The 27,327-nt window shown below is 39.2% G+C and overlaps 1 protein-coding gene across 20 annotated transcripts in view; it reads right to left on the reverse strand.

The window, feature by feature from the left end:
* Positions 1-1,175: 1,175 nt before the first annotated feature.
* Positions 1,176-27,327, reverse strand: part of sorbs2a (sorbin and SH3 domain containing 2a) — an 85,354-nt gene continuing 59,202 nt past the window's right edge. For 11 of the 20 annotated variants that reach the window (XM_047366385.1, XM_047366386.1, XM_047366384.1 and 8 more), the window contains 16 exons: positions 24,751-24,822; positions 22,546-22,602; positions 19,772-19,821; positions 17,590-17,765; positions 15,416-17,224; positions 13,084-13,163; positions 11,718-11,815; positions 11,266-11,380; positions 11,039-11,167; positions 10,672-10,860; positions 8,956-9,966; positions 6,987-7,466; positions 6,378-6,458; positions 6,102-6,139; positions 4,942-5,048; positions 1,176-4,155 (listed from right to left, as the gene is read on the reverse strand). In XM_047366385.1, coding sequence (XP_047222341.1) covers positions 4,094-4,155; positions 4,942-5,048; positions 6,102-6,139; positions 6,378-6,458; positions 6,987-7,466; positions 8,956-9,966; positions 10,672-10,860; positions 11,039-11,167; positions 11,266-11,380; positions 11,718-11,815; positions 13,084-13,163; positions 15,416-17,224; positions 17,590-17,765; positions 19,772-19,821; positions 22,546-22,602; positions 24,751-24,822 — 4,554 coding nt within the window. In that variant the 3' untranslated portion in view covers positions 1,176-4,093. Of the gene's footprint in view, positions 4,156-4,941; positions 5,049-6,101; positions 6,140-6,377; positions 6,459-6,986; positions 7,467-8,945; positions 9,967-10,671; positions 10,861-11,038; positions 11,168-11,265; positions 11,381-11,717; positions 11,816-13,083; positions 13,164-15,415; positions 17,225-17,589; positions 17,766-19,771; positions 19,822-22,545; positions 22,603-24,750; positions 24,823-27,327 lie in introns of those variants that run through there. The other 9 variants (XM_047366388.1, XM_047366390.1, XM_047366391.1 and 6 more) reach the window with 9 other exon arrangements.

The following is a 27,327-nucleotide window of genomic DNA, read 5'->3' on the forward strand; positions in this document are numbered from 1 at the left end:
AAACAATTTTACACAAGTATAAACAGGAAATGTCCAGCTATCCGAGTTCAGAGTTGTTACTTTTGGAGGAAAAAGGGGGAAGCTTACAACGCATGCCAACTGCAAAGTACGGAGGTGGTAGCATCATGACCTGAATCTTTGTTTTGCTGGTGCACTTCACAAAATATGATGCATCATGAGGAATAAACATAACGTGGAAATGTTGAAGCAAAATCTTCAGAGATTAGCCAGGAAGTTAAACCTTGGGCACAAATGGGTCTTCCAAATGGACAGGGACACTAAGCATACCCAAAAAATTTGACCCAAGTCATACAGTTTAAAGGCAATTCTACCAGATATTAAAGAGAACAAGAAAAAAAAATTCTGTCAATCTTTTTTCTGGTCTTTAGCTAATAAAAACTACTTTGGTTATCTGAACTGACCCAAAACAGGAAAAGCTTTGTCTAACGACAGTTATGTTGTGTGTTCTATACAGTGCAAGAAATCCCTGGTTTCATCTGTACTACGTATAGCATAAATAAAACATGGAGAAGGGAACTGAATCTAAGATGTGACGTAGATAAGGATGCACGTTAAAGTGCAACACGGCTGATAATAGCTTAAAATCAAGTTAGAAACACATCCAACTTAAATCTACTTCAGGTAGTTATCAGGCAGCTTCTCTAAATGCTTCATTAATGTTTCTTTCCTGATATTTACATAGAGGTCCCATCAATACTTCAATTAATAATGTTACCAAACATTATTAATTGAAAATAATTTAACTAAGCTGAAATTAGCCTTTAAAAAAGGTGGTTTTACTCAGATGGGCTCAAATATTACTACCCAGCTTAACCTCCGTGTCTAAATACGGCGATACAGCAAGCTGCTGTATGAGAAACACCAGCTTTTTCATGCAAAAACAGCAAAACAAAGATAAACATTAAAAAGTAATACATCAAATAATAAATAACAACTTCTTAGGTAATAATGGCACTAGCCTTTTAAAATTTTCTTACAATTGCTTCCTCTCTAGTTGACAGGTAAACAGAACCTTTAAATATGTAAAATTATATTAAACAGACATGTATCAGTTCATGTTTGTGTTAAAGGTCAACTTTTACAATCCTTATATACATTTTTCTTTTCGGTCAACAGTAAAGCTGATCTATCAAGTTTAACGGGTAAAAAACGTGTCATCTACCAGCAGGATTTTATTAGCAATACAACTCAAAAGATCATCCAGAAGTGCAACAATATTGTAGGAATACTTAAATTGGATTCTACTATGACGATCATATACAATTTATAATGTTCTTACATCTGAAAACATCAGAAATCAAATGTATATTTTGAGTTGTAATCTGTTCTGCTCTTATCGAGGGCAAACAGGAACTCTAAACACTGAAGACTATGTTCTCTGCACACTATCATATGTCCACATTATGTTTTCTACACTACATTCGCATAAATTATTATTTTTTGCATCACAGAGGAGGTTTACATGTACATGGCTATTAAAGTAGTGAATAGTAAAGAAGGCAACAATCCCCATTTTAACCTAAAGTAATGTCAACTTTAAAACCCTATTTAAATACACCTGTGAGATTGGATAAAACGCTGCATTTGATTTGCTTCAGAAGTCGGATTTGTGAACAACATAATACTCGAGTCGACTATGAATCATACAAATGCACCAAAAATTGTCAGGTAGACTCATTTTCAGCTTGATCTGACTGCTGACCAAATGGACATAAATTGTTCATTAAATGCAACATACCTACCTGCTAACAGGTGACAGTAATAAAATTATTCGATGTGAAAGTAATCAGTGTTGAATGAACATCTAAATTTAGCAATTTTCACTATCTACAATATAGAAAGTAATTCAAGTAAGGAAAATCCTTTGTATGACAAAGGTATGTCCAAACCTTTCACTGGTAATGTGCAAATATAATCAATGACTGTAGGACAGAGGGATAAAACAAATATTTTCCATGCTGGATCTGCCAAAAATCTCTGATGGGTGAAACTCTAAGATTTTACAGTACTTTGTGCTTCTGGTTTAATGCAGGATTCCTACTTCTAATCTAAACCTGACCCAATTAGGAACCACAGATCCAGCCTAAACCCCTCATATAAGGTGTCTGATTATTGAATGAGTGTTTATCTGTGGGTTGTGTAAGTAACTCAAATGCCAAAACGATAAAGATGACAGTGTCAAAGGCAGGTTGTGATGTTGCAAATTAAAGATTAAGGATATTGTCCACAAATAAATCAATGTGAAAAGTCCTTAATGTTTCAGACATTCTGATATTTATCTTTAAGACACTGGAATAAGGAACAAAATCTGGAAATCCAAAAAGTCAGTGAGTCATTTTCTACCACTTCTTCCATAATGGGTCGTGGGGAGCTGGTGCCCATCTCCAGCAGTCTATGGGCGAGAGGCAGGGTACAGATTTATCCAGATCTGGACAATTGTAAACTCGAATTCCATACTTTAGGACGGTGCAGGGACCCTTCTAATGAGGCACAAACTGCTGCACGTAAACAGTTTTCTCCTGCAACACAGACTAGGTTTTATGAACTTGGCTTGGAAACCTCAGACGATTTTCCTGACTTTCTATTGGGGAAATTCTAGCTTCTGAGTACAAATCGAATGCAGCATACACGTCACACCTACGATGAAAGATGAAAACACGTGAAGAAAGAGGAGAAACCACATGTGATGGTGGGTGAAAAACAGCTGAGTTTATAAAGCATATGGATGCTGGCTGTAGTATAGCTCTCATACAAAAGGCTTACGAAACAAAAACACAACAAACACAAAGTGTCCTCACACCAGCTGACATAGTGAATGACAAGGAGTGACGTGAAGGACGATGATGAATAACATATCTTAAGGTGCTTTAACAATGGTTCTTGTTGTCAGTGTCCTTTCTTTCTGAAATGTTAAATGAGAAAATAAGAAAAACAACAAAAACCAACAAATAGGTGGTGTTCACTTAGCGTGACGGCTTAGCAGGGATGGAAAATGGCTAATATTCCAAATATTACGCACATATGAACAGTGATACACTACGTACTTGCTCTGATACATAAATTATCTCATCCTGTATCTTCAATTAAATTCCACATTGGAAATGTGATAATTCATTATGTTCCACCAGGTATCAACAAATGATCCTTGAAAATGAAAAACAAATTGCATCAAACATTAGATGTTAAAAACAATGCTGTGTTCATCATCTCATCACACAGTTTGATCAACAGTTCATCCTCTAATAAATTCCTAAAAAGGTAAACAACCTTTCTGCAAATGTTTTCCAGACGACTGTCTCCTGAAATACCGCAGTATGAGGAACTCCTAATGTTATAAATCTGAAGGGAAAAATGAAATTTAAACAGACATGCTTGCGTAGAGATACTGTTAAAGTGCTTTAGCCCTAAAGTGAAAAATGTTCAAATAAAAGCAACAACTTAAAAATGTTTGCTTGCGAAACTTAAAGTCTGCTTTAGTGGTAAATATGACACTGTCAGGGAGATTTTTCATCTAAAACCTAAAACAAATGACTGATGATTTAAGCCGAGAACCTAAACGATAAACTGATAAGATGATATTTGCACAGCCTATTAAAAATGTGGTCACAATACTGGTTTTTCAACACTTTCTGCACTTCATTTGCTCTGGGATTCCTTTAACTGAACACTGAAATTAACTGTGTTACTGTTTAAAATACCAGTAACTGTGGAGGTGATCTTGGTACTCATACTGCCCTTAAAACTGCTAAAGTAGAAAGGAAAGTATATATATATATATATTCCATATCCTTTTTCCCATCATCAATCATTGTAGGAGCACAGATTTTGAGATAATAGAAAAATAAGAATAAAAAGAGAGGAGTAAAAAAACAGCATTATCTTGTAGAAGTCTTTCAGTAAAGATGGCTAGTTGGAGCTAAGATTCTGTCTCTGTGAAGCTGAAAGTCGCACATGGATGCAAATCTTTAAGTGTGCTGCAGCCTCAGGTCTCTGCTGGCGTCCTGTTGGCGCTGTGCTGATGGCGATGAACGTGCCACAGAAAGGGCTGGTGCCATAGGGAAGTCTGGAATCATCATAGCTGCTTCACATAGTTTCCAGGGAAGGTTCCAAACAGCTTGTTCCTTCGAGACGTCCCTGTACAACCAAAGCAATAAAAGGAGACGGTCAGGTCTGAAAACAGCAGTGGTAGCAGGAGTAGGCTAGAAATTAGACACCTAAATATCTGACATTAGAAATACTTTACTTTAAATTATTATAGAAATACTTATACTTTAACTGGCAGCTGTGAGCAATAATGCCTAATTCATAAAGTGTGAATGTGGTTCTAAATCTGCAAGTGGAACCACACTGATGTCTAGTGGTGGTATTATGTGGCGTGCAAAATGTTTACTGTTACTATGAGCGCATTCTGGACATCAGTGTGCTGTTATTTCTCTTTACATTCATGCTCAGAACGGGGTACACCCTGGACAGGTCACCAGTCCATCACGGGGCAACACACACACACACACACACACACCGTAGGGAGAACAATTAACCTATCAGTCATGTTTCTGGACTGTGAGAGGAAGCCATGCATGGGGAGAACATGCAAACTCCACCCAGAAAGACTCAGGACCTTCTTACCTGAAGGCGACAGAGCTAGCAATTGTGCCCCCATGCAACCAAAAGACTATAATATGCAATGAGGATATAAGGCAAATAGATTTTAGTTAAGTTCCCAGTATTCTTGACTACTACAGCTAGTGATTTCTGTTGTTGTGTATTACAAAAAAAGATTCTCATGATTGGTTTCTTTCACCTTTTTAGAGGGGTACACATTCGTTGCCATACTTTTAAACTACAGCTATTGCAGCCCTGTTTTCACAAACAGCTGAAAATTGCTGCTGCCTTTTTTTGATAGATGATATTTAATCCTACCAACAAACCAGCCGTCGTCACATTTCTCCATTACATCCACAATGTCTCCCTCCTTCAGCTCCAGCTCGTCCTCGTTGCGAGGTATGTAGTTGTACAGGGCCTGGTACCTGCGTTTCAAACATTTAAGTAAGAACCACTCTACATGATGCACTGTGTTGAACTTTTTTTGTATTTTGTCACTCTACATCCACAAACATTGATGTATTTCATTGGGATTTTATGTGATAGATCATCACAAACTAGTGCATAACTGTGAAGTGGAAGGAAAGAGATATAGTATTTTTCGCAAAAAACATTCTGAAAAGCACAAGCTCTATCTATCTACTGAAGAAAAGCATCCAGACAGCATGATGCTGCCGTCACCATGCTTCACCACAGGGATGGTGCGTATCAGGCTCATGTGTAGTGGTAGTTTTCCTCCACATATAGTTTTGCATTTAGTCTAAAGAAAAATCAAATTCAGTCTCATCTGATCAGGGCACCTTCTTCCAGATGTCTGTGGCCTACTTGACTTGTGGTACTTGTTGCCACTTCCATAAAAAAATGATTTGTGGTTCGCACAAATATTAGTCCCACCTGAAAGCTGGATCTGGATCTTTGCAGCTCCTCCAAAAAGCCGATGGGGCTTTTGGCCTCTTCTGTGATTAATGTGATTCTTTGATAAGCGGCCATGACTTGGTAGGTTTGCAGTTGTGTCATACTAGACTGAACAGTGCTCTTTTTTTTATAACATAACCCTGCTTTAAACGTCTCCAGAAGTTTATCCATAACTTGTTCGCTGTGTTTTTTGGTCTTCATGATGGTGTTTGTTCACTAATGTTCTCGAACACACAACTGCACAGAAGTGAACTGTATTAATTAACTTCTAAGAACAATTGTTTGGACTGATATCAAAATAAAGCGGCCTAAAAACAAACCTTTGGTGATAGTTTTCCGTTTCTAATTTGTAGCCATCTAAAAACCATATTTGCTTTACAAATTGGCACTAATTTGTGTTTGCTTATTACATAAAATCCTAATAAAATAAATGTAAGTCTGTAGCTGTATAAATTCAAAACTTTTGAATTTTGCAAGGCACACTTAAGCGTGTTGACAAGAGTTTTAATGGATGACTGAAATGATCAAATAAAAAAATGGCGAAAATAAGAAATTGGACTTACGGGTCCCCTCCACCATGCAGTGCATCCTGTACCAGCCGCTGAGTTACAGGGAAAAACAAGACACCATTAAATTAAAAAATGTTTTTTTGCGTACCCTCTGAGTTTCAGGGCAAGAAAATTTTGCATTTTACTTACAGACATTAAAGCCAAGTAGCTGCATTTAACTAAACAGCATGAATATTACAAACTCTGTCTTAATCAGTCATAAAAGTGAATGATAATGTTGTTTCTTTCCCGCACAGATACAAGAGTGCAGTGGGTTTACAGTCCCCCTACCCTTCGACCTCTAACTGGCGACAGATAGGACCTCCTGGACAAGATGGGGCTACGGGGGGGTTTACCGCCAACAACTGGATCCTGTTTAACAGGCAGAAAGACCAGAGGCAACACACCTATAATCTTCAACAGTGACCAGGTCAGCAACCTTGGCGATTTTCTGAGCAAACAGGGTGAAACTCTAACGACATGCTGAAGCCTACAAAAACCTGTCTAATCAAAGCGTTCGATAACCGAGAGAAATCCACTTTCACAGGCTTATACAGAGACGTTACAGCATGTTTTCTGCTGCGCATACATGGTTATGTTGGTACTTTTGTGTTAATACATCAGGCAAGTTAGGAGTTAAAGTTTGATTGCTAAAAATCTAGAAAAATCTTAGAAAATCTTGTACTAAAGCGAACAGCACAGAACTCTAGCACACTCAATTCAATTAATAAATTATACAAAACAAACACAACATGATATTTTTGAACATTTTTCCCTAAATCAGTGGATTACATATCCAATTAGGGAGAAAAATGTGCTTTATAAAAGCAAGAAACAACAGTTAAAGATTCTGTTAGATGAGGTTGCTTCACAATCTTGATCTCCCTATTTCAGCTTTACCTTCACCTTGGGGGACCTACGGCCTGGGTGCGATACAACGGGGGCAGTGGTGGGGGAGCGGGGACTAGAGAGGGGAGGAGAGGCAGTTTTAGGGGGAGACGGGGCAGGGAGAGAGAAAACTGACTCTGAGACGGGGGAAGATGTAACTGGGTTGGGCAGACAAGGAGACCTGGAGGGCTCAAAGATGGGAACGTCTGAAGAGGGGTCAGAAGTGTGAGGGGGAGGCGATGACAAAGATGGACAGGGGGAGACTGCAGGAACTGGACCAGTTGTCAGGTGAGGGACGCATGGGGGAGGATGAGGGAAGACAGGGGGAAAGAAGGAGATTGTGCTGCGGTCGTGTTGTTCTGATCGGCATGACGTGGAGGAGGCAGAAATTAGAGAAGAAGGATGGGGTGCTGAAATTAATGGGGGTGGGGTGGTGAAGGGAGGGAGATCGGAGTGAGGTAGCTGTGACGGGGAGGAAGAAGAAGCTTCAGCCTACGGGGACAAAAACACATGTAAAGATACTGGAGTCACCAGATGTCAGCCTTAATAGAGCTGTCTCTCAGATACTTCAATAAACCTCAGAAGGAACATGGAAGGAAAATCATCACAACTTCACATCTGTGTCCCAAATGAGTAGAAACAAATATGCTAGTTAACCACCAGATAAATTATTACTTGACATGCCCAACTGTGCTGTACTAACAGGTTTTTAAAAATTGTTCCTACCCCTCGAACCTTTTCATTTTGCTATGCTGGACCCAAAAACCTGAATACATTTTTATTGGGATTTTATATGACAGACTAAAAATGTTGTGCATTAATTGTTAAAGGAAAATTATACATACCTTAAAAAATGACGACGTGTATTCAGCGCATTAGTCATTAGGCTACTTTGTAGAACCACCTTCTGATACAATTACAGCTGTCAGGATTTTTGGGGTTATGTCTCGACCATCTTTGCAAATACACAGGCTGAAATCTTCTCTGCTTTGTTAGACTCACAGCATCTGTGAACATTGATTTTAAAGCCGCTCTTATAAATTCCCAGTTGGATTTAGTCCTGGACTTTGACTGGGCCATTCTAACACATGAATATACTTTGATCTAAACTATTCCCTTGTAGCTCTGGTTGTATGTTTAGGGTTGTTGTCCTGCTGGAAGGTTTCCTTATAAGATAGGCTCAGTTTGGCTTTATTAGCTCATTCATGAAGCTGCCAATGGCAAGTTTCACCGTGAGGATTGCTTCCTCAGATATATGTGCAGCATTAGTTTTCCATCACATATACGGTTTTTGCTTGTAGACCAAAAATTTAAAATGTGATCATATCTGACCAGAGCATCTTCACCTGTTTGTCACATGGCTTGTGGCAATCTGTAAACAGGATTTTATATATGGGTTTAATCTAGCAACTCAGCTGTATTTGTACTAAAGTAAAAATTCACACAGGTCAGTAATTTACAACGTGTATTAGGTCCCCTCTGAGAGCAATGACTTCACCAGGTTTTATTTAGGAATATCAGATTAAAGGGGTAGAATACGAATGCACACCTAACTTTTCAGTATTTCTTTTGTGGAAAAAGGACTCGTGTATGCTTTTCCTACCACAATAAATCTCTCTCCGTGAGTTTATCAATCACATAAAATCCCAATAAAATGGATTATAGATTATGGTTGTAATCAGGGAAAATGTGAGAAACATGAAAACATTTGCAGTGTGCTTTACTTGCCAGCTCAAAGTTCAGCTGCATTTCTCACCATGGATATAATTTCCTGACTTGTCCAGATATAAATTTGTATTGTTTACCAGTAATTTAATAATAATGTATTAAGAAAGCAAAATGAGACCCATTTTTTTGTTGGCTTTGCTGTTAACTGTGTTATGTCCTCAACTGAAAGTTGCTTTAGATAAAAACATTTTTTTTCTTCAATGTTCCTTCCTGGAACCCACTGAGTACATTAAGTGCTCACACCATGCTCTACCTGTGGACTGAGTCGCTCATTTAGCATTCTAACGTTCTCCTCTTTGTCGTCCATGTCTTCGTCTTCTTCCTCTATGAATAACTCAGTGTATGTCTTTCCTTCTACTGATGGTGGCCTCTGAGTATCAACCAGTTGCTCATTAACTGATACTGGTTGCTCTTCCGTCAAAATAGACAGCGGCTTTATGGCTAAAGGCTTGTGAAATTGTACCTTTAAGGGAACTGTGCTAGATGGGACACTAGTTTCTGCCGGCTGACTGGATTGTTGGACTTTGTTCTGAAACCATCTGCTTTGAGATTCACCGTTCATCTTGACACATAACGAAGGCCCTTTAGTAACATTGGCATCATCTGCGCTGCTGGATTTGTCCAGAACCACTGACAACAACTCGTCATAAGGGTCTTTTACGTGCAGCTCAATGTCCGGTAATCTGCTGCTTTTGTTTTCATAAGCAGACTGGTGCTGTTCTGGAAGTGTGGGCAATTTTCCTGGCACTGACTTGGTGCAGGTCAAAAGGTTAGGCTTGGTAAAGCTTGAAGTTTTATCTGCCTCAAAAACATGTAGCCCCTTGCATTTGTGTATAACTAAATGATCACGCAGTGCAGAAGTGAACGAGGAAGAGACAGGTGGAGGGAGAGGCGGAGGAGGTGGCGGGGAGGGTTGAGAGAAAGGAAGGACAGTTGTGGAGTGACCTAAACCAGCTCCTCCCTCAGAGAAAAGTGGAGCCCTGGAAGGTTGTCGGTATGAAAAGGAGAAACCTTTCTGTGACGGAGAGGGTGAGACGGAAGGTGGCTCTTGTGCCATTAATAGAGAGGCAAAGTCGGCGGGAAGAGGGGGTGGTGTGGGAGGTAAAGGAGTGGCTGTGAGTGATTGGGTGGGAGTGGGGGCCGATTGGTCCTGCTTGAGTGAGAGCCACTCGCTGGTGACAGCTTGAAGATCAAGCCTTCTCGGAGAGTGTTGAGGGGAAGGGAGGTCACAAGAGGTGAAAGGCGGAGGTAGGTGATAGAAGGGCTCCATGAAAATAAAATGAGAAAGAAAAGGATAGAGTGTGAATACAACAAGTAGAAAAACATGGCTTCAGGGATGAAAATTATTTATTAGGAGGAAAGCAGCGAGATTTACCTCTGTGAAAATAATATACAGTGCCTTGCTCAAGTGTTCATACGCTGAGCTTTTTCCCCATTATATTACATTATAAAGACAAATTCTATGTTTTCCTGAGATTTTATGCTATAGAAAAACACAAAAGTATGCATAACTGTAAAGTTTAAGGAGAACTATACATTGTTTTCCTTATTTAACAAATAAAAATCTATAACATCTCTTTTGATCCCCTTGCGGTGAGCGATTACAGTTGCAAGTCTATCTATATGTTTAATAGCTGAAGGATTTTGGTTGTACTGGATTTCCCTTATGGGTAAAGAGAAGCTCAATAAAAGATTTTTATCGTAAAAAATGTAAAAACTATGTATTATTTATTTCTGCAGCTTCATAGTTATGTGTTTCTTTGTGCTAGTCTGTTACTAAAATGAATAAAATACGCTGAAATTCTTGATAATAAGAACATGTGGAAACGTGTAAGGCTTATAAATGCTTTTGCAAGGCATTGTTTTTATGTATCGGCTGAAAAGGCTTTAGTTGTTAAAGAATTTTAGCTACAGTGTAAAAACATGTTTTTAATGAACCTGGAGAATGAGGACATCCCTCACTTCTTACCTTGATGGGGGTGGAGCTTGGTGCCCTGCTGTAAGCATGTGGATCTACATGCTGGACTGAGCTTTTGGATGGAGAGTGCTTGATGATTTCAACGTAGGACACTGGAAAGATGCCCTGTTTGGTTGTGCCAGGAATCTTCCCTTCAAACCAGTTCTGATCGACTCGCCTGATGACCACAACTCTCTCGCCCTGCAAAAAAACCCAAAAACACGGTGCTTTGAGCTGCAAGACATCATACTTGTTATAAAACACAACACAACTTTACTTTGAGAATCTCTTATTTGATGTTATTTTAACATTAACATGACACACACTGGTATTCTGCACTTTTTTAAGCATATAAACACATATACAGCAGTAAAGCAACCTTTCTAAGTGACAGCTCCACATTAGTGTCAGCATTGAAGTTATAGCGCGCCACAGCCTCGCCAATCTCCCTGACATGTGCTGGAGGAGGAGGACGAATCGGCTGATGCTTCTCTGATGATGGCATCTTCTACATTAGTGGGAAAATTGGTGCAAACAAGGAGGAGATATGTGACTGAGGCAATCAATGCAACACGAGAAAGGTGCACACAACAGATGCAGATTTACCTCTACATACGCTATGGGGAAGATCCCCACCCGTCCTCTGTGTTCTCCTTCATACCAGTTGTTATCTATTTGCCTGATGATGTTGACAGCATCGCCCTTTTTAAATGTCAATTCCCTGTAACACAGATGTCTCAGTGAAGTGTTGTATGCATACTGGATCAAGCGGAAAGACATAAATGCAAGAGGACATGATGACTTCACTTGCGCAGCATCAGCAAGCAAATGTCAGCCGGAAAAACACTATAATATAAAAATGAGTACTGAATGCAACACGTTTATTCATACATGCACTGAAAAGTTTGAAATTACAATCTGAAGCCATCCAGATGTGGTTAGTTGTGATGATAACGATTTAGCTGGAAAACAATAGATACTATACGCAAGAATCAAGCGCTTAGGTAGCAAGATGCTGATATGCATTGACATGCAGTTGCTAAATGTATTGTACTTACTTTGCTGTTTGTGCCTTAAAATCATAAATTGCTCTTGCAGGCTGTTTCTGATGGAGGAGAGAGAACAGAATAAGTTGTGTCATCTGTTTATGGGAGACCTGGAAGAGCAGTGAGAAAGAGAAAGCAAACAGCCATCCCCAGGTTAAACGAAACATGCTTTTTACAAACACAGTGTCTGAAAAAGACAAGAGTTTTTCTCATTTTGTCACATTAAAGCAAGAAACTTCAGTGTGTTTTACGTGGATTCTATGTGATAGACCAGCACAAATGACACGGAGTTTTCAAATTTCTTTGCTAAAAAACATCTGAAAAGCGTAGAAATGTAGAACATTTCTGAATAAACAGCATCAAGCAGACTGAGGAACATAGACAAGTTAGAGATAAAGTTTGGAAAGAGTTTTAAACAATATTACAAGCTTTGAAGACAGAGCACTGTTCAATCAATCATGTCAAAATGCAAATATGGAGCAACTGCTAACCTATAACAATGTAGTTGTCTATCTAAACTAAGAGGTCTGTCAAGGACAGCATCAAAGAAGCAGCCAAAAGGGCCCATGATAACTGGAGGAGCTACAGAGATTCACAACTTGGGTGGCAGAATCTGGTAAAAGCACGACTGTTGACAACTATTAGTTGCGTCTACTAATCAGGCTTTTCTGGAAGAGTTGAGGGAAGACACCCAAAGCTTCATTTACAGTTTGCCAAAAGCCATTAACATGTGGAAGAATGTGTTCTGGTCAGTGGAGACCAAAATAACCTTTTTGGCCAACATGCAAAACACTGTGTGGAGGGAAAACTAGCACTGCACGTCACATTGAATACACCATTCCCACAATTAAACATGATGGTGGCCGCGTCATGCTGTGTGGATGCTCGTCTTCAGCTGGTACAAGAATGCTTGTCAGAGTTGTAAAATGATAGATGGATCTAAATAAAGGACAATCCTGAAAGAAAACCTGTTAATAGCTGCAAAAGACATGAGATTAAAAGGGAGGTTTACATTTCAGTTGGTAAACGATGATAAACACAGCCAGAGCTCCATGGGTTAGATCAAAGCATATATGTGATTTAATGGCATGATACGCCACTTTGGGTTAACACTTGAAACTTGACCTTTACAGAAATTCTCTCAAAACTGACTGGGCTCGAGCTATTTTCCAAATAAGGATGGACAACAACATCTTTCTCTAGATGTGTAAAATGTGACAAAATGTGGAGAAGTTGAAGGGTATGAATACTTTTTCAAGGCACTGTATCTTACATATCTATTCTGTATTGACATTTAAAAACAGGATTTTATTGGGCTTGTTAGTAGGCGACTCTAACCTGAAAAGAGTCTAAATACATATTTATTCCTTTGTTGTACCTCTCTGTCAGGGGTTGATCTTCTGGCCTGCGGTGTGTGGCGTCCATCCATGGTGGAATAACTCCTCGAGACATCATGGTCTGTGATGAAAAGAAATATTGATGTTCGAGAACAGCAATCACTTCCATGTAACACGAGCTCTACAAATGGGATGTGGAAAAAGCACTGAACAATACAGAAATGATGCCATTCCAATGGGTAACAGGGAATGACAGCTTTGGTCAAGAACACGTGTATTTTATTTCCATCACAAAGGGGAAAAAAAACAAAGTGAGCAAACTTAAAACACAACATGGCACAAATAACACACATGCAGTTCTACAAAGTAACTGGAAACACAAGATAAAACAAGGGGAATACAGGCCAGCAAAAGCATGATAAAATAAAAATAAACATACAAACAAACATACAAGCACATGAAAAAAAAATATTCAGCAATTATATAAAATCATAACTCTATCATCAATGAGAACATGGCAGCCAAAATATGATCTGTTCAAAAAACAAAACAATGAAACATTTATTTACACCAACCACCAACCCTGTTTACCAAAAAAGGTTCTGTTAACCACAAAAGTGAAAAAGCAAAAATTTCTAGAAGTTGGTATATCATATGTTGTCTTGCCATATACAGAGAGTATTTATTTACAAACAAATGCATCTAGAATGAATTAACAACCTGTCAAATGACAGCAAATTTTGAATTGCTAAAAAACTTTGTTTTAAAGACAGCTAATTTTGGGAGACAGAGTTGCAAACGGACTAGCTTACTGTAAATTCTCAAATATTTGCTGTTTAGTATTGTAAATGTTGTTTTCTGAACAATAAAGTGTAATTTTAATTAAGTAATTTCCCTGTAGTGGAAATTTTATATTTGTGACAAGCATAATGTTCTCACCTCCTATGCTTGCACGCTGTTTACTATACTTTAACTACATGTCAACCAGAGTTTGTATTGTTTGAAATAAAAATATCTGACTTGTTGAAAGACCACGACTAACTTTACTTGCATGACTTTAATATGAAACATTTGCAGAAATGTTTAGGTTTAAATAACTGAAATGTACCAACAGTGAATAAGGAAGATTTAACTAGAGAATTTACAGCAAATAAGTTATAATACATCTCAAAGACACAGAATATTTTAATAATGGACATGGCTGTGGACCAATGAGGTGACTAAAGCTTCAAGTGCATATAACTGAATGAAACACGGGCTGGTTACCAGAATAAAAGACTACCAAAATTATTTAGGTTCCGGTTTCAAAATTCCTTCATAGTGTTCCTATGGTCTACAGCGCCATTGATGAGATTCCAGAGAAAATACCTGAGGGATCTGAGGTTGCTCTAGCTGTGTTTACCCAGACAGTATGACAGCCTCATGTTCCATCACTTATTGCTGCACACTGCCGATCAGTTGGCTGAGATAACTACATGTTCTCCATACATACCTTAAAAAGAAATTTGGCGGAAATTTTTGTTTTGATGAACAAACACGGAGCGCCATTGTGTAGAAACTAAGGCAAGGTTACTCATACTCTTATTAGGGTATTGCTGTTTTAAAGCTACAGTTGGGAGGCTAGGAGTAGCTTATCTGTTAAGCCGCTGGCTGCAGGCTAGCTATTAGAGAAGACAACTCTACTAAATGCTCAGCCAATATAGGATTTGTATTGTTTTAAAGCATAAAGGAAAAACACGTTTTTCTCTGTTTTCTTTAAGTATATGTATCTAAATAACAATAACTAAATGTTATAGCTAACATAATTATAACTGTATTAATCATGTTATTTCCGTTTAATTCTTTTGTGTATATACCATGACACAGTGAAGCCATGGGAATCAAAGCAGATAGATATGCCTAACAGAGAAATTAACATGTGGAGGAATTTATATTTCATCCAACGTATGATGTGAACCAGGGATGATCTTACATATTTCTGAAATAGTACTGCAGAAATGTTTTAGTAAAATAATTTAGCAGAACACAACTGGAGGACAAATAAAGGTAGGATTTTTAGTATCATAAGATACTGTCAATAAAATGTTCTGTTTACAAAAAAGATAGATAGATAGATAGATAGATAGATAGATAGATAGATAGATAGATAGATAGATAGATAGATAGATAGATAGATAGATAGATAGATAGATAGATAGATAGATAGATAGATAGATAGATAGATAGATAGATAGATAGATATAGTCTCTAACTGTTTTTGTTTTTTTTACATATTTCTTATGCCATTTTGATTACACATAGTGCAAACACCTAAAGACAATGTACAGTGCAGAACACTAGATATTTGAAGTGATATATATATATGATCTCCACCTGAATAACATAGACTATTTCCACTGCCTTGCTCTTCCCCATATTCATTATTGTTTGAGGCCTCCAAATGTCGTCCATAGCAGGCACTGATTGGCGACTGTAACCTTGGTGATTGTAGGCTTGGTGTGGATGGTTCTTCTCTATGGGAAGCATACCCAGTCGGGCTTCCATCTGGGTAAACAGATGCAGAGGAGTGGCTCCCAGGCCAGCAGCCCCTCCTTCCTTGCAAAGAGGAGCTTCTTTCAGGCACACTTGGCAACAGTTCTGCCAGGATTCTCCTCAAAATACTGTCATCAGGTGGCCTAGAGCTTCTGTGGCCTCTCTCTGCTTGAATGTGCTCATAAATGTCTCTCAAGGCTGCATCTAGTGCTTCATAGATGGCCTGTTTGGACTTGGGTCTGCTACCTCGAGCTCCACCACCACCGCTTCTTCTAGAGGTAGGTGGTGAGCCCTTTTTCCTGCGAAAAGGCACTGGGCTGACCAAGAAGGCCAGCTTGGACATTGCTTGCTGGGACTGCGAGGCCTGAATTTGGGAATGGCTGTTGCGGCTCTGCTGTCTCTGGTTCTCCTTTCGTGCTCGCTCCCTCTCATGGTGAAGCATGGTCGTGAAACGGGTGTATGAGGCTGGGCAGCGGCCCTTGCAGGTGCTGACAAGGTGGCGGTGTTGGTAGCCCTGGCTCTGGCCTAGACTTTGATGACCTTGATGATGATGATGGTGATGGTGACGGAGGTGGTGGTGATTGAGGGTGGAAGATCCATAGAGACTCTCAGATGAAGTTAGGGAGCAATGGTCAAAATCACTCTCACTGCAAAAAGAAGAACCCTCCACCTGGATGAAGTCACTGAGGTCAGATGCAATAGCGTCTTGTTCACTGTCAGAATAGTCATGATTTGCTAGCGGGCCTTGAGGAATGGGAGGAGCTGAAAATGACTGGCCACGTCCAGGCTCGGGCCCAACACGGGGTTGCCCCTCTGGTGGGCTACGTGGTATGTGGTCCATGCTGTGACGTACAGTCCTGTTGTTGCTATTGGTATCTTCCTCTAGTAATGACTCAATGGAAAAACGGCGCTTTGGTAAACTCGGAGTCACGCCACCACCGCTGCTAGCACGAGATGATGAGCCACCTGGAGTTGTTGTGCCTGAAGGCACCTCACCATCACCCAAGTTTGGCATAGATTTGGACTTCTGAATAAGACGCTCATATTCAGAAATGCGATTTGGCACCATGTCCCTTGGCACTTCCACACCCCAGGAGTGTGTCCAAGGAGAAAGGCGATGGCGATGCAGATGAGGCTGGCGCTCTAGTTCTAGGATGCGAGCACGGACAGAACGAATTACTTCAGACGGGATAAGTTGAGCTCGGTCAATCTGGTGCATTTTACGATAGAGCTGTAGAAAACCTGGAGAGTCGTGTGCACGTCGCCGATGGAGAGGGGGCAGTGAATGAGTGGAGTCCGATACTGTAGGGGCTTTCCCATCACACACCAGCGACCCGGCGCTTTCTGAGCGAGTGGCGTTTTGACCAACAGAACCAGAATGGCCATCATTAAGTAAGTCATCGCAACTGCGGGATTTGAGCTTGCCAGAGGAGGGTGGTGCCTCCTCTGTACTGCTCCATGTTTTATCATCCTGGCTGTTCGCCTGCCAATTGTTTGTGCAAAAGACAGACTGCTTAGAGGAAGAACTGCCTTCCTGGCTGGCATCTTTATGGCAATGATCAGAGTCAGAAAGGAGAGGAGGGAGAGAGGTGCTCTCATAAGGACCTGGGGTGCTTAGACTGTTTGAAAACATGTTGCATGCGTCCCCACCTTTGAGTTGTCCAATAAGAGCAGCGTGTGGTAAAAGAGAAGAAGGAGGAAAGAGGGTTAAGCAAGAATAGCCCGCAAGAGGGTAAAAGCACAGGGGAAAAAACAAATAAATGAGGAAGAAATGCGGTTCAGTATTTGAAAAAAGTTTCTTTTAGATTTTGTTTCTTAGTCAAAGGACCAGCAGCCAACAAACTTACGATAACACCAGAAAGACATATTGTGAAAACACAAGACAATATTTCAGTAATTCATGATAAATGCAATACACGTGTATGTCAAGGAAAGAAGAAGAGTTGAAAAAACAGACAAAGTAGAAAAAAAATAATTATTAGGCAAAAACATCATGCTTCAGTGACAAGGAATACCTTTGGCTCTTGAGGGTGAGGAGGGTGAGGAACAAATGACAGGTTTCTTTAGGCTGCTGCTGGATCTGTAGGCATCCACTGGTTTAGGGGAAGTTACAGCTCTGCTTGGGGACAGGGCATTCGTTTGTAAACCTGATGGCTCAGACTTCCTTCTTTTCCTGTAGTCGCTGGCAGCACTGCAACAAAAACATCAACGGTTACTTTCAGAACACTGCATCTAGAGGAATGCTCAGTGGAAATAAAAACTGAATTTACCAACTGTAAAGGTCCTATGGTTGCAGTTTTTCTATCACTATTAGCAGCTACAATCACTAAACAATTACAGTCAATAAAAGACATTAACCTTTTGGAGAAATGAAATCAAAATATAAAGTAAATATAAATAATCAGGGTTTGTCCACATGAATCCATCCGTTTTCACAGTCAAATTACGAGACCTCAAATTTCTGGTACGATTCTTTGTTGAATTCTGAATTTAATCTATTTACTCAATAAAATAACAAATGTCTACGAATGTCTTAGAAAAAAATTGTAGAATCCATTTTCTTACTGGCTGCAAAACGTGATACATCACTTATCTCTAGTTTGTTTCTGATTGGTTGATCAATACCTGGTAAAGCCTCCTTCCCCAGAAGCTACCAGCCCCTGAAAACAGCTGTGTTTTGACTCAATCAGGGGAAACAGAACCAGCAAGATTTGTCAGACCCAGTCAACTAGAATTGATTGTGATAATTTTTGCTGTTTTAATCATATGCTTTCTATGTCTATGTTTGTCCATATTGGTATAAAATCCCTGCTAGACTTTTATTTAGTTTTTCTCCACACATCTGACATGTTCAACTTCGCTTACTGACTTCCTTTAAGCATCATTTAATTCAAATTTATAGAGAGAAACCACCAAGGCATCCAAATGATCTAAACCAGAGCCAAAAAGCCTTGCAGAGTCCAAGTGACCCTTTCGCCAGAACAAGAGAGAAGTAAGGAAACTGCATAGCTGAAGTGAATCAGTTCATCCTGTGAGTGAGCAAACATTCTGATTATGGAAAACTATGTAGGCAATCTATTTTGCTGTGCTGCTGTGGGGGTCCTGGTGTTAGAAGCTGGTAGAGCAAATGTGGATCTGAAACTATGAATTCCTCCTTGTTTTTTCTGTCCAAAACTGTCTCCTTCATTCAATGTTAGGTATGAGCCACAAAACTCTTTTTTTAAACTACAGAGAGACCAGTAAATGTTTATTAAAACTTAGACTTTAAATAATATTTTAAATATTTACATTAATATTCTTGAAACTTCTTTGGTTGGATGTAGAAGCAGGTAATAGAGTAGAATATAACTTTCTGTTTTCTGCTTCTTTTTACTTAATGACTTATAAGAAAATATAATTTAGTTCACGATAAAAACAATCCCTAATTACAATTATTTAATTATCAGTTTCATGATTTTTTCTCATAATACAAATTTAAATGTATTTTTTGATGATAAAACAAATTGTAACCTGAGACACTGAGAAATATACAGAATCTCCTTGCTTTAAATTTCTGATAAACATTGTTCAAATGGAAATAAAAGAATTAATCTTTTAGACTAGAGTGTAATAAATCTGGATAGAAACAAACAATGAAAGTGGCCTGATCCGAGTAATGCATTTTTTTTTTTTTTTAATCTGATATTTATCAGTTGGACAGGAAAAAAAGTTTTCAAATGCTTCTAACAGATTTTGTTTAGTAACTTCTTATTTTGGAAAAAAGAAACCCAAGGGTTTTTCTTTCTTTTGGGAGAGAACACACTTAATGTCACTGACATGAATAGACTATTCATTACATCCCTCTTCTGCCCTTTCTGTTCAGCCTGCCGAATGTGACTGAATAACCAGGCTAGTGCTGAAAGGAAGAGGGAGAAGAGGGGGTTGAAGGAGCGACAGAAGGTGAATAGCAGAATCAATAGGTTTGCAGGGTTAATTTATTTGGTCTCAGTTGGAGAGAAAAGCATCCTATGATCATTAACTAAATCACATTAAGAATGCTGCTAATCTGTGCAGATCATCATTAAAGAAAGACACCACATATTACCAGCAGAGTCAGAGTTTTCACACTGCGCTGCATCACAACAAGGAGGGCTGCTGGTGAGAGGATGGGGGAGGGGGACCAGGGGCATGCAGAGGAAAATAAAAAACAGCAGTTACCTTGCAGGACTCTCTGAAGCCTTGTCAGCAGGAGCGATGTGGAGGGATGTCTGAAACAGGGGCACAGAACAAAAGAGAAAGGTGAGCTCTGCATGAACAAAGACTTCAGGCAGGGCAGCTTACAAAGCACAGCCTGCATGCAGTTGAAGCTGTGCCACAGTCAAAACAGTCCCCCAACCAAAGGTGCGACGGATGCTGGTTCCACATGGCACACCTGGTCAAGAGAGAGAGACTGGTGCACGAAGTGAAGAATGAATTTCTGATCCTTTTTCTTGGCTGCTCAGAAGGATGATGGAAAAGGTGAAATTGCAAAGGATGTTATGAGCTCAACTCAGGGGGGCAAATGATTTTCTGCAATATCTGGTATGGATCAACTGGACTGGATCTTAAAAGGTACAGGCCAATGCTCTTTAAAACAGCAAAACAAAGAAAGACAACCAGTAGATATTCCTCTGCTCAAAAGCAAAAAAACAGCTTTTCAAGTGACAAAATCTCACTCATCTGTCAGAAAATGACTGCCCTGATATACGATAGAAGGATGGCTGTAACATGACTGTTATAAATCTCACAAAGCAGAGGTATTTGTAAGTGTTACAGTCATACTCTGTCTTACAAAAATATTCTTGTTTTCACATTTTGTCATATTAAAACTACAAACTTTTATTTATTTGGGTTTATTTGGGTTTTAAGTGACAGGCAAACATAAAGTAGTGCATGGTTGTGAAGTAAAAGGATACATGATTTTCAGATTATATTACAGATAAAAATGTAAAAAGTGCCCTTCAGCCCTACAACCCTGGCTAAAATCCAGCAAAGCCAAATGCCCTAAATATCACCCTCATGTGTACACAGAGTCCACCACTGTGTATTTTACTCTCAGAATAAATCCAGATGTTCTCTGAAGGCCTCAGAGGTTTGTTAGAAAACGTTAGCTAACAAACAGCATCATGAAGGCCAACTGCAAACACCATCAATACAGGGATGCAATAACAGGACAGCCCCAGCTCCTGTTATATTAACGGGGATGCCGTGGAGAGGATTGGTGACTTAAAATTTCTGGGACCTCATCTAAACAACAAATGACTGAACTGAAAAGCAGCGACTGAACGTTTTGAGGACCTTGAGGAAAGTTAATCTACCCCAGAATCTGCTCCTGTCTTTTTAGAACTGTTCCGTGCAAAATATAATCAAACATAATATCCTAGTGAGGTTTAACAGTCGCAACACATCTGACAAAAAGGCCCTGGAGAGTCAGGATGTCAGCTCAGTATACTATACAAACACAGCTCCCTTCACTGTCTCAAATATACCAGACCAGATACCTGCATCGTGCTAAAAACATACTTCAGGACTGTTTCCACCCAGGTTACAGTTTGTTCTCACTGTTGCCCTCAGGGAGGCAATACAGATCCATTTAGGCCCGCACCTGTAGATTTAAACAAAGCTTTTACCCTAGTGTGGTCAGACAATTAAACTCATAATCACTGGGCTATTCACTTCTGTTTTTATAGATCTACCATAGCAATCTTGTGGCTGTTTTATGACAAATATGTTAAATGATACAATTGTTGATACAATTGATATAATTGTTTTTCGTCTACAAACTTAAGTCATACTTGTTTTATGTTCAAACCATATGGAGTCTGCATTTTAACTTCATCATACTGTGAGGTGCAATGACAATTCATCTTCATCTTCATCATCAAGGAACACAGCAGACAGGTCAGGGATATAGCCGTGGAGATGTTTAATAGGTTGTGTTTTAAAACAAACATCCTGAGCTTTTAACACTTTATGGAGCACATCGTCTAAAAAATGGAAAAAGGATTGTACAACTGCAGATCTACCAAGACTATTAATAATAGAAGGAGCCAAGAGGCCCATAGTAACTGGAGAGGTTGTAGAGATCCACAGCTGAAGTGGGAAATTCTGTTGGCAGGACAGCTGTTAGCTCTTCACTCCACAAATCTGGCCTTTATGTATAAGTGGCAAGAAGAAATCTGTTGTTGAAAGAAAGCCATAATAAGTCCCACAGGCCATATAGGAGAAACAGCAAACGTGTAGAAGACGGTGCTCTGGTTACATGACACCAGGATCAGACTTCAAGGGACACATGGCAGAAAAAGACACACCACCGTGAACACACCAACCTGACAGTGAAACATGGTGATGGCAACATCTTACTGTGGGGACATTTATCTTCAGCAGTAACAGTAACACCCGTCATAGTTTATGTGAAGACTGATGCAACTAAATACTGGATGAGCCTGTTGGAGGCAATGATACACTTAAGACTGGGGCAGAAATTCCCCTTGCGCCAGGACAACAACCATAAACATTTTTAGCAGAATCACAATAGAATGGTTTAATGTAAAACATATTCATGAGTTATAAAGTTAACGACTGTCTGTTGGAAAACTTTAAAACCAATGTTGACTGACTCTCTCCATCCTTTCAGTCCCAAATTACGAAGGCAGATAAAGACATACCCCAAAAGACATACAGGTGAACTGCAGCAAAAGGTGGTTCTACAAAGTATTGACTCACCAAAACTGCCACACTTTTCACATTATTTGTAAGATATTTTGAAACAAGGTACCCTTTGACTTCCACTTTACAATCGTGCACTACTTCATGTTCTCAATATAGATTGAAACGAGCTTGAATATTTTTAAGGGCCTGTAAGCATATCGCATCCACACACAGTGTGATTTAGAGCATGTAACACAGAAATGATGACATAAAAAAACCTCTTTTGATGAATTTGAGATTACCTCGATGCGCTGGCGGGTGGAGATGTCTGGATTATAATCCAGCCGTTTTTTAGGAGGCTTCCACCCCAAACAGCAGCAGCAGCAGTAAGCAGGTAGGGGAGGAGAGCAGGAGGAGGAGTAGGAAGAAGGTGAAGATGAGGTGAAGGAGGAGAAGCGGTGGTGACATCATGGGGAAAAAATCAAAAACATGAGAAACATGTGGAGAGGGTAAAACCTGTTAGAGAATCTGAGGAACCAGAGATGAGCCAGTTAAAAACTGTAGCAAATAAGCTTCTGTCACACAGCAAACAAATATGCACCAACTGTTTACACACTAGCACGCATCTACTGAGCAGACAACCAAACACTAACACATTTCCACACAGGAAGCCCTATGCAAGTTCATCTGCTGCTGGCAACACTAACTGGAACCGCTGCTAAAAAAGTATAAAAAGCCATAAATAAATTCATATTTTATTTCAGTGGCATAATCTCAAACTGAAAAACCTTTGGTTTGCAGTACATTTATTCAGCAGTGAAAATAGTCACTAGTGGTACAATAATTGGCATCTCTCCTTTAAAATCACCAAGGGGGTAAAAAATCTACAAAGTCCACTGTTAAAAAAACAGAAACGTAACCATAACAACCGTTAGACTCTACCTACGTGCTAACTGAGTATTTGGGAGTGATACTAGATAAAAGCATTTTCTATCCAAGCATCTAATACTTAAACATGTTCGCTTTAATTATAACTGTGTGCTTCAGTCATTTGGAGCTAAGTCTTTCAGCAGCTAAATCTCTAAGCATCAAACAACAGAAACAAATGCTGAAATGCATTTCATGTCTACTGTTAGGTACAGTAGAGAACCTGTGATGCTATGGGCATGTTTTTCCTTTAAGTCTTTGACATCATGAACTCTTTCGATTACCAGGACATTTTAAATAAATATGTGGGTTTCTGACGTAATGTTTCCGACTTTTGTCAGAAAACTGAAATAGTGATGTGTAATTCAGCATGATAATGATCTAGAACATACTATGTATTTCTTAACATGGGATTTTCTCTCCATTGAATACATACAGCTGAATTAAAGGTTTGATATTTTGAGATCATGCCACTAGGTTTTTTTTCACATCTTTACAAAGAATGACAAAAAAGTGCCTGGCAATGTATTACTGCTACTTTTCGGCACCTTTTTCTAACAAAAAAGGATCACAATTACAGGCCGCAAGAGCTTAAGTAGGCCTGTCCATCTTTTTTTTTCATTTTTCACAAACACACCCAAGTACCACACACATGCAGAGTGCAGAAATAAAAAAAAAAACACACAAGCTGCTGTCTTCATCTAAGAAGGCAGCACACTGCATTCAAATGCTGTGATTTTAGTGCATATTAGCAAGCGTCCAGCTGGCAAAAGACGTATTAATATTTTGAGATTTTGCCATGGCAGAATCCGTCAGTGCATGTGAGAAACCTTCTATTTTGATGACTTATCAGGTCATGCAAATCACTTAAAAAACTGCAGACAGAAATCCCAATAAACAGCTGAAACTTCCACCTGAACATTTAAATAAAGCCCTGAAAGTCAACAACTGATGTAATGTCGGAGACAGAGGCACATCCTCATTAGACAATAAAAAAAAATCAGTGAACTAATTATAATTTGATCTCACATGTGATGCTCCTAAGCAACTATCATGTAATCACCACGAACGTACAGCAGGGGCCACTAAAGAACTGAGCTCATAGACAACCAGGGCATTCTGATCTACTAACAAAAGCAAATAGAAAAAAACTACAAGCAGGCAGGAATAAACACATTTCCAAATAGGCTAAATAAAACAACAGGTAGGAAATTGATGTATGTTACCTCGATTTATAGATGTTTATGACTGAGAATGAGTTTTCTTTAAGCTAATATAGTGAATCAAATAAATCACTTTTCAAACCTGCTAATAGTCAGATAAATTAATTAAAAAATACTACATAAATGAAAAACGAAAATAGGAAAACAGACACATCACTGTCACATTTGTGTGTTCGTGTGCGTGTGTGTGTGAAGGGAGGGGTCACTGCACCAAACAAATACCACATGCCCAAACAGCTAGCCCCACCCAGGCAGATGGTAGAAACAGAACAAAAGTGTCCTGGGTGTGGGAAGAGATGGAGGGTGTAAGCCTTTCGGCAGAGATGTGGTTGAGGGAGCCGGAGAGCCCCGACTTACCGGCCGCCCAAACTCCAGCTCGGAAAAGAACTTATACCAAGGCTCGTTCTCTAAATCTATGTCATCATAGGTCTGAGAGAACATGACAGGGAGAAGAAATTGAAGAAAGACAGGAGAAAGGAGGTGTGGAGAGGAATCACACATAAAGAGAGACATGGACCCCATGGTTAGGAGGATGCAAACAAAGATGGGCACAGAATGAACCAGGATGAAGATGTGGGATAGAAGTGCTGATGGAGAAACTGTTTTTGCTTCTCATTTTTCCCTTTTACAGAACAATAGTGACAATGTGGTTTCACAGTCAGACTGCATTTAGAAGATAGTATTCTCATGTGAAGACCAGGGATGGCCAGTCCTCAGCAGCTGGTGTCCTGCACGATTTAGATGTGCTTCCTTTATCCAACACAGCTGAATTTATAGTTGAATTAACTCCTAAAATATGTCATCATGTTCTGCAGAGGCCAGGTAATGAAGCATTCATTTTATTTAGGTGTATTGAACCAGGGGAACATCTAAAACATGACGGAGAACAGCTCTTCAGGCCTGGAGTTGGCCACCCCTGTAGTTGACCAACACAAATTAAAGCAAACATGAAAGTAAAATAAAAACATTTTCAGGTCTTACCCCAGTTTCTCAATGGATTTAGGTCTGGACTTTGACTGGGCCAGTCTAACATGAATATGATTTGATCTAAACCCTTCCATCATAGCTCTGACTGCATGTTTAGAGTTCTTGTCCTGCTGGAAGGTGAAACTCCAGCCCATTCTCAAGTCTTTTTCAACTTCCAAAAGGTTTTGCCCTGTTTTTAGGTCTTCATCTTCTCATCAAGTCTAACCAGCTTACCTTAAAGCTTCTACCACAGCATGATGCTCCCACCACCAGAACACTTCTATCTACATGTTTGCTGTGTCCTGTACATTAGTTGGGGGAAAACCTGACGGGTTTGTATCTACAATTATTTTCCAATCCTCCCACCTTAGCTGTGGATTTCTGCAGCTCCTTCAGAGGTCTTTGTTACACCTGTCAGCTTAGTTTGAGATGTTCAAACCTTTGGATTTTGTTTTAAAACCTAACCCTGGTTTAAATATCCCTATCCTGTCTCCTGTGGTCTTGGTCTTCATAATGCTTTTTGGTAACAAATGTTTTTAATAAAACTTTGAGCCTTTCCCAGAACAACTGGTTTCATACTGAGGATTAGATAACAGACGGGCGGACTCTGTTTATCGATTAGGTGACATCTGAAAGCAATTAGTTACTCTGGATGTGATTTAGAGCCATTAGAGGGGGGGTTTAATACCAACTCACGGCACAATTTTAAGTCTTTGCCCTGTAAAAAAAGTTACTGAAAAGTATTTTCTTTCCAGTTCACAATTACTGTGTGCTGGTCTATTAAATAATCTTAATGAAATAAACTGTTAAATGGAATATGGAAAATTGGAATTTGAATACTTTTGCTTTGGCATTTTCCCTTTAAATCTAAAGGTTTATTTTTTCCTATTTTCTTATATCCAGTTCTGAGGAAGGTTAAAAAAGTAATACAGTAATTATTTACGATACAAAAGTGGATTTAGGTATTGAGTTAAAATCTAAAGAGTATCTTTTATAGTCTGGTATTATAAAATGTTGAATCAACTATCAAAAAAAAAAATGGCTCTCCAACAGCTCTGTCTGCTCTTTCTAGGTCTATTCCCTCACCAAAATAAGTCTTTGAGCCAAATAAAACAGAGCCAAAAACATTTTGTAGGTGCTGTTGTTATAGTTACTGGTCTCTTTCTTGAAAGAGAGTTGGTATTTCAGAAATATGAGTCATCCATAAAGAAACGCCTTTTGTAGAGAATGCCAGGCACTCCAACATAACATAGGCACACTCAAACAACCATTAAAAACAACAAAAATCCTAGAGTACTATATTTTTTCTTTGGCCCATCGCCTAGAAGTATCTTTCATGTCTGTTTTTCCCTTGTATAATGGAGAGCAGAGGCAGCGAACAGACAGCAGATACAGCCAGCGTGGGTAGTGTCTACAGCTTTCGTCTTTTATTGCTTTTCTCAGGCGCTGACTCATACATTATTGCCCCAGGAGTGCTATCTGCCGACATCACATTAAAATGTCGAACCCTTTCAAAAAAATCTTTTCTTCTCCCTCATGTATTTAGAAAGGCTCCCCATCTGTAACAGTTTCCTCATTATGTGTTCGAATCTCAACCACCTTTCATTGTTATTAACCCAGCGGTTTATATAATAATTATCTGTCTTCTTTGACGTTTCCAACAGAACTAACAGCCAGTGGACTGTTACCAGGGGAAACTTGAATAGAAACATTCACTTTTGACGCCCACATTCGCTTTTATTGACCAGATGTACTATGACACATATCCATGTAAAAGCCCTTATTGAAACATACAATATATAATGTACAGAGACTGCCACACTTACTGGCATTCCTGGTAAAAGTGTGTAAAAAGCCCTAAATTAAAATAATCTTATTATTTTAGCAAAATCTCAATGAAAATTTTGACATTTATTTGAAAACATTTATTCAGTGGGGGAAAAAATACCATTCTAATTATTATTTTAT

Source organism: Girardinichthys multiradiatus, chromosome 5, assembly GCF_021462225.1.
Source record: "Girardinichthys multiradiatus isolate DD_20200921_A chromosome 5, DD_fGirMul_XY1, whole genome shotgun sequence".
Lineage (NCBI taxonomy): Eukaryota > Metazoa > Chordata > Actinopteri > Cyprinodontiformes > Goodeidae > Girardinichthys > Girardinichthys multiradiatus.